The sequence below is a fragment of the Notothenia coriiceps genome, unplaced genomic scaffold (assembly GCF_000735185.1).
Source record: "Notothenia coriiceps isolate Sejong01 unplaced genomic scaffold, NC01 NC01_scaffold00007559, whole genome shotgun sequence".
Taxonomy (NCBI): domain Eukaryota; kingdom Metazoa; phylum Chordata; class Actinopteri; order Perciformes; family Nototheniidae; genus Notothenia; species Notothenia coriiceps.
Genome location: NW_011340260.1, coordinates 1 through 11,953, shown reverse-complemented (window position 1 = coordinate 11,953; position 11,953 = coordinate 1). Strand labels below are relative to the sequence as shown.

At 41.0% G+C, this 11,953-nt stretch overlaps 1 protein-coding gene across 1 annotated transcript; it reads left to right on the top strand.

The window, feature by feature from the left end:
- Positions 1-2,583: 2,583 nt before the first annotated feature.
- Positions 2,584-9,749, top strand: LOC104944132 (uncharacterized; the record flags this gene model as incomplete). The annotated part of the gene is made up of 4 exons (XM_010769608.1): positions 2,584-2,772; positions 6,139-6,220; positions 6,905-7,017; positions 9,365-9,749. Coding segments are annotated over 4 exons (769 nt in total), but the record flags the coding sequence as incomplete, so codon positions are not given.
- Between the last annotated feature and the right edge of the window lie 2,204 nt (positions 9,750-11,953).

The window sequence follows — 11,953 nt, the reverse complement described above, 5'->3', positions numbered from 1 at the left end:
TTCATATCGTACTCGTTTTTTTCATGTATTCTTTGATTAATGAATATTTGCACAGTGACATATCGTTTATTGTTTAATGCACTAATACAATAATGGCCAATTCAGTTTGAATGTATTCTGTATCAGGTTAAACCCCTTGAGATGTACGGACAACAACAATGCAACCAAAGTAAAACAACAAGCAAACAACACAAACTGATTAAATAAATTATAAATCAGATGTGTAACAAGAATAAAGATATCAGGCAGTGATGACACAAACATCTGTTGTCAACACAATCTGTTTGAAGACATTAGACAAGGCTATAGCTGAAGATGCATTTATATAAAAGAAAATGACAGAACATCTTAATAACATTCATCACATTTAGAAATGTTGTTGAGCACGAATTAAAATATTTCACCGGCACTTTCTAAAATATAAAACAGCTCTTCCTTATTTTATTCAATTGTGAATGTATTTTTTCTTGAGGAAAATCGTTGATTGCAACCCTAAACTGGATCATATTTATTAATATTTACATATAAATCAATTACATTCAATCAGAAGAAGCCTTTTTAATGTTGTCTTTCAACGATGGGAACTATTTAAAACGATAAGGATTGTCTCATTGAATAATTGAAACTAGTTAAAAACGTTCTTTAATAATGTGGGCATACATGAGAGCAAGTCATCCGGGTTTGTTCCCTATATGTAATGCCCCGCCCATTTTGGGTGAAAACATGCGCTGTCATCTGACTTGCAGTAAATACCAGAGGTGGGAGTAAGTCCTACATGTGCAAGTCATGAGCAAGTCTCAAGTCTTGACCTACAAGTATCAAGCAAGTCCCAAGTCACTGTGGTGAGAGTCAAGCAAGTCAAGTCAAGTCATTGCTCAGGTCAAGCAAGTCAAGTCATATCGAAATTCTGATGAATAAGCCCAGTTTCTGCATTTAAATCAGTTAAAAGACAGTGGTTATGAAAATGGATTCAACCCACACTATGATCTTCATTACATACACAGTTAATCATTTGAAATCTAATTTAGACCGATGACAATCATATTAGATTTATATTAACCCTAGAACTGCAGACAATATAGCTAGGACTCAATCAAAAAGTCTGTTCAAAAAGGCCGAATTCCAGGTAAGAAAATCATATATGGCATTTGCCATTACACATATTTAATTTACACTAACACTAGAACCGCCAACAGCGTCAGCACCTACATGGATATCATTTTCAAATCATTTAATTTATTCCTCTTCATAATTTCCTAATAAACTAAGTAGGGCGATTTAAAACTCAGTTAATTGGGTTAATTTAGAAATTGCTTCAGTTTATCATCATAAAAGATCTAAAAGTTCAGATTCATTTTACAATAAATCAAGGAATGATGCACTTCTACAAACAAAAACAACATAAAACATTTAAACAAACTACTAAAAGTAGATGAACTACATTATTCAAAAGTGTACAGTAACTTCTGATAATAACACAGGGGAAACAAACGAGGCTTCTCTCTCTCTCTCTCTCTCCCTCTCCTAACAGCCTGTCAGTATCAGGGTTAGTCAAAATGAATCCCTTGGCGGTTGTAGTGTTAATTTACAGTTTTGTCTTCTCTTTGCAATGCTTAATCGATTTGAAACCAAGTCTATCGTAGCTTAAACTTAACGCGAGCTTTCTAGCTAACACAACACAGTGACGCACCTTTCTCTGTGGGGTTTTTTGTAGTGACGAATGAAGTTGGATTTTGTTGTGGTCGTGTCACTGATCTTTATGCTGCAGACACTGCATACCGCTGTTCTCTTCTTATTACCGTCATCGACAAAATAATCCTTGAATCCAAACTTCACTATTTTTGGAGTAAAGCTAGCCGCTGCCATGTTAACTGAGACTTCTGCCTTCTAGTGGGTTGCCAGGTTTGTGCGCATGACGCTGTAATCATGTTTTTCGAAAAAACTAAACGTAATATCCCACTACAAAAACAAACGCAAATGTTTAATTTTAAACATTCAAGTCCTTTCAAGTCATCTATCTCAAGCTTAAGTCAAGTCTCAAGTCATGAATACCAAGTCCAAGTCAAGTCTTTTATCAATGTTAGTCAAGCAAGTCTCAAGTAAAAAAATATGCGAGTCAAGTCATGTGACTCGAGTCCCCACCTCTGGAGTTTAGTAACTACAAAATAGGGCATGAATACTTGTGTGAAAGAAGTTGTGTCTGTATAGGCAAGGCAAGTTTATTCATATAGCACATTCCAAGGCAATTCAAAGTGCTTTAAAACAATGAAAAAACATTAAGAGCATTAAGAAATATGGAATTTAAAAACGGACATTAAAAAGCAATGGTAATCAAATAAGTTTCAGCGGACCGGCAGGTCTCTGGGAGTTTGTTCCAGATATTTGGAGCATAATAACTGAACTTCTCCACGTTTAGTTCTGACTCTGGGGACAGAAAGCTGACCAGTCCCAGAAGACCTGAGAGTTCTGGATGGTTCATAATTTAGCAGTAGGTCAGAAATGTATTTTGGGCCTAAACCATTCAATGCTTTATAAACCAGCAGCAGTATTTTGAAATCAATTCTTTGACACACAGGAAGCCAGTGTAAAGACTTCAGAACTGGAGTGAAAGAGAGTAAAGCACTAAATGTTTATTTTCCATGTCTTGTTCTCTCTGAAGGCGTGGTGGAGGATGGAGCTGGAGGACAGGAGACTCAGTCCACTTCCAGTCAGACCCGGGCCCAGATCCAGGGCAGCAGAAGACCCCCGGGCGGCAGCAGCCGAGGAGTGGAGGTCAGTGACTCCTCTCCTCCCCTTACATGTGAACTCAGTGTTGAGGGCAGAGACTCCCCACAGCAGTATGTTGATGACGCCAGCAGGGACTCACATTTTGACGTGTTGTGTGACAATGATAATGGTGCGAACCTGTTGGTGGAGGAGTTTTTCGACGAAGTGAAAGGGAGGAAGGCGTCTTGCTCATACTCGATGGCAGCGGCTGATTACCCATCAACCTCTGCCAGTATGAACGGCTGGATGCGTTGCGGACCCGGTGCCCCCCCCTCCCAGCCCATCAGTGGCTGCGGGTCAGCGCAGCGACGCCCCGCCACCAAGGAGAGACTGTTTGTCTGCAGCTACTGCGGCAAGGCCTTTAACCGTCCCAAGAAGGTGGAGATCCACCAGCGGGTGCACACCGGGGAGAGACCGTTCAGCTGCTCCACCTGCGGGAAGATGTTCTCCGAGGCCGGGAACCTGAGGAAACACCAGAAAGTTCATACCGGAGAGAAACCGTACAGATGCGAGATCTGTGGCAGGGGATTCGCCTGGATAAGGAACCTGAAAACACACCAGAAGAGCCACCCTGAAATCTCTGCTGAAGGAGAGCTGGGAGCAGGCCTTGACTGTGAACCAACCGGAGGATACTGAAAGATTTTATCATCCAGAAAACACTCTGAGATGCTCTGATATGTTGATGTGAAACATTTCATGAAACAATTTTAATGTGATATTGTTTTCAAAGAGAGAAACAAGAGGCATTCCAGTAAATGCTGAGGTCAAGCTTTTATACTTTAGAAATTAAATTTGGTTATGACGACTTTGTCTTTTTCAAATGTTCTCTTAACAATTGTCAAAGTCTCCGACAGAACATTAAGGACACATTTTTACTAATCTGTAGCCTAAAGTACTATCAGTATAAGTATAGTAAGTAGTATTACCATTCATACATGATGTTGCTGCAAACACACCAGCATCCCTTCTGCTGCTGTGGAGACTCTGCCTAGTCTTTGGTCCAGTTTCACACAAGCGTCTTAAAGCAGAAGGCTTTTGGTATAAACATATTTCATATTCATACACAAAGCAACATTTTGTTAATGGGTCTCTCAATACTCTCTGATTGATGTAAAAACACCTTACTAATATAAAGTTTACTAATTTGCTAAGCACTTTATTAAAATACTCTCTGGGAAAAAAATAACAATGTAGTAGTTTTAAAACTATTACATTGTTATTTTTTTCTGTAATATAAACACATTACACACACACAGAAAGGTAACACACGTACATGAGTTATGTAGAAATGCTGAATTGACGGGGTTGCCACATAGTCTTCCACAGCACTCTCAGTAACATGCTCTGTGCTAGACTCCAACCTGCTTCCCACAGTGCATCAGTGTGAAATAGTTTTGGGACAAACATGGAGCTCTTTGGCTCAGATTAATAAGATCAGGCTTTGAGATTTGTTGTAAAATGAGTTCTGGTTAGGATTAGCATATGGTATATGATTACCTTAAGAATATTACCTTTTGCTGCAAAGATACTTTTTCTCATAGACAGGAGATTACCTACCTCAGTGTAGGGAGGATTCGCTTGTGTGACAGTATCTAAAAAGTGACCCTCGGAATCTTTTAATCTGCAACCAAACGGACAAATGTCGGTTCATAGTCAATTGTACTTTACATGATTGTTCAAGGTTGCCATTTCTTTAAAGCTGTATTGAGTTAAAGGGGCCCTATTATGCTCATTTCAAGTTCATATCAGTATTTACTGTCTCTACTGTGACATGTCTCCATGCTTTAATGTTCAAAAGCTCTTTATTTTTCTCATACTGCCTGTGCTGCAGCACCTCTTTTCACCCTCTGTCTGAAACCAGAGCCCAGTCTGCTCTGATTGGTTAGCTGGGCGGCTCGGTTATTATTGGCTCACTGCTGGAAGATGTCCTGCCCCTTCGCCGATGTGATTGAGCTCCAGCCAATAAAAGCATGAGTGTTCTGATTGATTGCACTTTGTACTCGGACTGTATATGGAAAGATTGAACCTCAAGGTGCTACCAAAAATGGAAAAAGGTCCTATTCACAACTTGTGCGACCAGTAAATAAAAAATAAAATAGGAAAAGCATTACACAGTAGTAGGTGGGGGTGCACTGACTGACTGAACATGGTGGAAAATAATGTTTTCAATTCCATTGTTAACAGGAGATTTTAAAATGAGGCTTTTCCAGTTATATGTCTGACACATTGTGTTTCCTTTGGTTATATAGTGGGAATAAAATAAATTGGTACATTACATGTTACTTGTTACACGCTTTTATCCAAAGTGACCTACTGTGGACAATCCCCACAGGAGCAATTTGGGGGTAAGTGTCTTGCCCAGGGACACAACGACATGCTGACTGCAGTGGGGTTTGAACCTGTGCTCCCTTGATCCGAACACCAACGCTCTATCCACTGCGCCACACGCCTCCTACCTCTGTTGGAATTCAGTCTAAGCCAGTATTCACTCACTGCAGAGGAACATGGTATCCATATACTCCCAGTAAATGATCAGAGCTTTGTCATTACAAATGTAACTCATTTCATGTATTTTAAAGTTGAAATATTTACCATTTTATAAAACATGTAATTTATGGAATAAAATATGTTTCTTAAACCACTGTTCAGTCTTTTTTTACATCTCAGATGAGTTTAGGTTCCTGATTCCTGAACTCTGGGTTTAAATTGCTCTCAATGGGCTTGCGTGTGCGCGCACACACACACACACACACACATATGCGTGCGCACACACACACAAAAAAGTTGAAATGTCAAATAGTGCAAAGGGAGAAATATTGAATGGATATGCATGAAGTAGGTTGTTATTATAGAAGGGGGGGATATTGATTCGTGTACAGATCAAGATTATCATCAGATTGTGAATACTAAAAACTAAGGCAATCATTTGCCATAATGCCCGTATTAGCACTGATTTCGTTTTGAAACAGGAAGTGTTTCAATGAGAAAAAAAATCTATCCATCCATCATAAAATATATTTTGGACTTAATTAGAATACATGTTAATAAATGTTAATTAACGAATTAATTAATTCAACTGGAATGTATAAAAGGTTAACACTATAGTACGGTTCATTTGACTAACTGATTGATTTAAATGTAGATTTGAGGACCCCAGTAGTACTGTTTATGTAAATATACATTTGAGAAATTCTAGGTCACTGTTGAAATGGTCTTCAAATACCTGTATTGGGTTTGCAGAATGTTTGCAATTATGTTGCTGCTGACAAATCCACTGAGAATTATTACACTGCTCATATTTCTGTATCATGTGCTATGGTGCTGTGTGTCTACGGTGCAGAAACATCTGATAGTTCCTCTCTGTGTGTGCAGGAGCAGGTGGAGCCAGATGTGGTGCTGGTGAAGGTAGAAGAGGGGGAGCCAGGGAGCCAGACAGGCCTCAGCATACAGGAGGGTGAGTGCGCACCCCCACCTTTCAATTGAAGAAGTTACCACACTATGAGGTCTCCAACCAACCTTACAATGCAAAGTATATATGCCGGTAAAGAGTGGGGCAGCAATGACGTATTTTCGTAGCCCAACGCAGAAGTTAGCATTTCAAAGGCTCCCTCGACAAGAAAGCAATGGGATTTTTACATTGGATTTTGGAATATTATCGAAAATATCTATTGCAAACAAACATTTGTTATACTTACCCGTTTGTTCAGCATGATAATCTCCACATATGAATACCACTTTATGACTTTTGAAGCGTAACTGCAATCACCAAAATGAAATAGCATCACGGTCACATGACTTCATGTCACCACCGCTAAGCTAAAGGCGGCTTAAAAGCCAATTAAACATTGGAAAAGCAACTGGAACTGACATGTGCATATTACTTATAATATTTCAATGAATCATGTTTGTTCATGTCCTCACACTAAAGGATGTACCTGGGCCAAATGCATCTTTCCCATTTCCTGGTAACAGATCAAAACATTAACAAAGTGTTTTTCTCTGCACTTGTTTTAATTGTTCTTTAGCAGCAGCTGTCCTTCCAGTTGTATTCAGTTTTATGAAAAGCCTGAATGTCTAAATATAATGGTTTCCAGTACATACAGTGTGTCTGACAGGGAGTTTCTCTGTGTGTCTGCAGGGTTGGTGGAGTCGAGCACCGACGACTACAGAGCTGTTCAGCCGTTTGATGACATCACACAAACCACCAATCAGCTGTCCGACCTGCAGGAGTCAAGGCCGGGCTTCTCAGAGGTCAGCTATGGGCATTCTTCGCAGTGGAATAATGGGGGGGGTAGTTATTGTCACGACGACAGCCTCCCAGGGCCGTCTTCTCACTGCGCCCCCCTCTCATTCCCGCCCAGCACAATGGATGCTGGGCATTCAGAAGGAAGGGGGTTGGCTCTTGAAAGCTCTAGAGGCTCCCACACCTCTGGTTCCTTTCTCCAGCAGTCCCCTGTTATCGATCTGTCGGAGGATCCCGGCCCCAGTCACGTGTCAGGTCAGATCCAGGAGCCCCAGCACTTCCTGGGTCCAGGGCAAAGCCGAGGTCAGGGCAGTTTAAGTGCTGAGATGCAGCAGAAATCCCAGAGGAAGAGGCTGTGCATCTGTAGGTTCTGCGGCAAGGGGTTCAGCTCCCCGGCAAATTTAGAGTCCCACCTCAGGACTCACACAGGAGAGAGACCGTACGGCTGCACCGTCTGCGGCAAAAAGTTCTCTCAGTTCTGGAACCTGAAGATCCACCGGAACATCCACACTGGGGAGAGGCCGTACCAGTGCCCCCTCTGCCCCGAGAGGTTCTCGGACCCCAGCAACCTGAAAAAACACCAAAAGAGACACCACCCACAGACGTAGGCACGCAGTCAGGGACATCTTAGTGATACAACTAAACACGCTGTGCTTTTGTGTCTCTAAATCCCCTAAATAACAAGTAAAAACAAAAATTGTTTCCACTTCAGAACTATTGAGAAATAACACTACATGCAGTATGTATTTGTTTTCCCTTTTAGACAGACTAATTGAAAAACCGATGGACGAGTGAAATTGTCGGTAGTCTACTTTAATGGCTCACGTGTGAATGTTAGCATAGTATTTATTTCCGCAGCACCATTCACACCTATCAGGCGGTGCAGCAACAACACTTCTCATTGACTTCAGTGCTTGGGCAGCTGTAAGAAGGCTTTTAATCTAAAACAGTTACGGTTGTATTGATATGCTCAACAGCAATACAAAAAACCCCGCCAACGTAAAAGCCATTGACAGTAACTAGAGGTTAAAACGGTATTTGAAAGATATCTCAGAGCAGTAAGGTGGGGAAAAATCATCCTGTAGATTTATATGATTGAGTGAGTTATCTTATAAACATGAGAAATTAGGTTTGTTTTTCTTGTTTTTGAGTGTGTGTTTGTGTGTGTGTGTGTGTGTGTGTGTGTGTGTGTGTGTGTGTGTGTGTGTGTGTGTGTGTGTGTGTTTTAAATTCAGTCAGCTATCCTGTGTTCATTTTCATTGTTATATTATAATTATTATTTTTAATATTTGTATTTGATCATGTAATTATTTTTTAAATGCCTTCAGTTTCTCCTAATAATACACCAGCTCTCTTTATATACAAAAATGAACATATTTTTGTATGTGTAAAATGTGATTTTTTTATGTCAACCGAAGCCATCATAGCATAAACATTTACTGTAAATGTAACATTAACTTTTTATTGTGTCACAATTATGTTCAATGCTGCCTAATGTTGACCATTTGCAATGTAATCATTAAAACTTAAGAAAAACTCAAGATGCGTATTTCTTTTTCTTTTAATCATACATTACAAAATTGTGACACAATATTATAATATTCTTATTATCCATATGTAAAACTATATTTGCCTCCATGTAAAGTTGGATTAGATCACATTTCTAAAGCACATGCTATTCTTATGTGCACAACAATAACAGAGTTAACAGTTTTCCAAAACAGTATATTATTTATATATAAACCTGATCAGTGATGAGCCCAAGAGTTGAAGGGGGGGTTAGACTTAGTTCAGCTAGTCGGATTCTGTCACACACATCTAAAGCAGCATTTTATAATTACAAATTCAATTGATTTGTCATTATGCAATACATAGTGAATACAAAATAATTTCACGCTACACACAAATAAAACACAATAGAGTATGATCAAATAACTCCAGTTGCTTATCTCTATATTATATACCTCGGAAGACTTAAGTTTAGCATGAAACTGCCAACAACACAACTTGTCGTTTTAACACTTCATACTGTGTATTGCCATTAAACAAAAATACTTGCTCATTAGTTTAATCTGCACGTTTTTGTATGTATATTTGCTGTGGGGGGGGGACAGTAGCTCAGTCTGTAGGGACTTGGGAACAGAAGGGTCGCCGGTTCAAGTACGATTGGTCCAAATACAAAAATACAATGTGGACTGTTGGCGCTTGAGCATGGCTCCAAACCCCCGACTGCTGCCTGGCGCCGGGACACTGGGAGCATATTTCCAAAATGTCCAACTAAGTGTTTGGATCTCCATCCAGTCCTGTACCTTAGTACGATGTAAGTCCTAACGCACCTCTCTCCCTCCTCCCCAGTCTGCAGCCCCTCAGTCATCGGCGGACCCCTGCAGTGTGGCGGCGGTCCAGCTGAGGGTACCAGACACCATCTCAGCAGCTACCTCCAGAGCACAACAACAGCAGAGGTCCATCACCAGCACCCCCCTCAGCTCTGAGTACTCTCTGTTTGAGCTGGAGACCTTCTTCACCCGCTGGGCCCCCGACAGTGACTCAGCCAGCAGGGGCCCTTCATTTCCTCTCCCTGCTGATGACTCAGCAGAGTGTGACCAGGATGCAGTTATCATAGTAGAGAGTGAAACACAGCCTCTACCTGTGGCAGCACCAGGCTCCGCCCCCTCAGCAGCGAGGTTGGGTGTGTGGCAGAGTTCCTCCTCCAATCACATCCAGCCGTCTGTGTCACATGGTGAGACTGCTTTAATCTTTATAGACAACTTTTCAGGTTTATTTGTTTTTTCAATTTTTATACTAGAACATGTTTACATGCTGTAATGTGAAAGAGACCCTATCATGCTTTTCAGAATTGTCCCTTTCTTAGAGTTTTTATATGGGTTTTTGTGCATGTAAATGGTCCGAGGCTAAACTCCCTGTTCCCCCCCCCCTTCTCTGAAACGCCTCCATTGCTCTCATGTGTTTACTTCTGTTACATAATCAGGGGTGCACATAAGTGGTACGCAGGTACGCATGCGCGGCAACAATCTGAAATGCCTACCGTCACTTGTGTCACAAAGCGCATTTGCGTACCGACGTACTTGTGAAGCTTTTCCAGAAGGCGGTTAGATCACCGGACGACAGTCGGTCTCCGTGTCCACAGACAGGACCCCCCCCCCGCTGACATTCGCGATACAGAGGGCTTCATGGGAACTTTGAGGGTAGCCAGAAGTTGGAGTACCAAACAGTGACTCCAGGTACTCATCTGAGTACCTCACTGAGAAAGTTGTGTGCACCCCTGTACATAATGATATCACTTAGTAACACTCGCACTTCTATTGGCTAGCGCTCCAACACATTGTATGTGAAAGGCTAAGGGGTGGGACATCTCTAAGCTGTTGGCCAATCACAACAGAGCCACCTAGCTAACCAATCAGAGTAGTTTGATTGGTCAGCGTTTTGGGGTTACGTTATCAATCAATCTTCAGCTTCATAGCAATCCCCCAGTGCTGGTCATTGTATCAAATGATCGTATTGGCCAAACATGCATGTATAAAGAGAACTGAATTGCTGCCTTGAGAGCAGAAGTACCCGTATCTGGATCCGTAGATCATGCACACTGCGTTTTCCCTTTAGCCCTGCCTCCAATCTGCTTCATCCTGTCTGCTCTCAGTTCAGTCAAATGAATGAAGAGGAAAAATAACTCTGGATACAGATTTTCATGTGATTCACACATTGTAGGACATAATGATTTAAATAGGGGCTATTCAATTGTCTGTTCTGGTCAATGGGAAAAAGTATTTTTGGACCCATTGACGTCACATGACCCAGAAATTGTAGTACCATTGTTTGGCCTCTACAAATAATTCCTTCAACCCTGGGTCACTTTGCATGTGGCAAAAAGAAGAAATGGCATTTTCTGCTGTGAATCACATAAATCCATTGAAATCTTTATTGATGTATACATTTGAGGAAATCATAGTGGACTGTATGTGTTCTGTGAGACGCACTAGGTGAATACTTGGTTGCCATGAGGATTCCTATTTTCACATGGACAAAACCATAACTAGACCCTCCAGAAAAACGCGGGCAAAAATCCTTGATTATGCGGGCTAAATTCCTTGATTATGCGGGCTAAAATCCTTGATTATGCGATTAAACATGCAGGGTTTTTATGTGATTTTATGCGGTGAAATTGCCGGAAGTTGCGAAATATGCGGAAAGTTGCGAAATATGCTAAATATGCGGGGGAAAAGAATAACAATTTTTTTAAATATTGGGCTGTCTTATTTATTCTCTCTCACACACAACCTGCCACTAACGTTAAACCCCTTTACTATTCAATTAAACACATCCAATGTTTATTTATTGTAAAAGCAATTGGGCTATTTTAATCTCACACACACACACCACACACACACTTCTCCGCCTCATTCTGTTTTCATTTACTCGTTCGTATGACCAGCTTCAATCTTGTAGGCTACTCACTTCGTTTCTTGTAGCCCTCGAAAGGGTTTTGGAGGTTGATGCCTCGGTGAACGTGAGTTGTTTGGCTTTGCTTGTCCGCAGCAGCAGAAACCATTTTCGAATGTTTGAATGAATCAAAGTGGGTCGTCCCCGTCGATTTTCTCTTATGCTCCAACACACAGTTGCACGGGGTGCAGAATAGTTTGCCACCACTTTTTGCCCGGTCTTTAGTAGAAATGTTCGTCGGTAAATGAGATGGATTAGATTTTTTCATCTTGGTGTTTTCTCTATCGTGTGAGCTCCACACATTCACTCTATACAGTGTTGTTTACATTCTGTGATGCGCGAGCTGATGACGTCACGTCAAGACGAGTTAACTTTTTTTTTCTCAACTTTGTGTGGAAAAATGTGGGGATTATGTGGCCTTTTGATAAATATGCGGCCTTTTAAAAATCTGCGCCATTTTGCTGATTATGCGGTAAATTCTGCGAT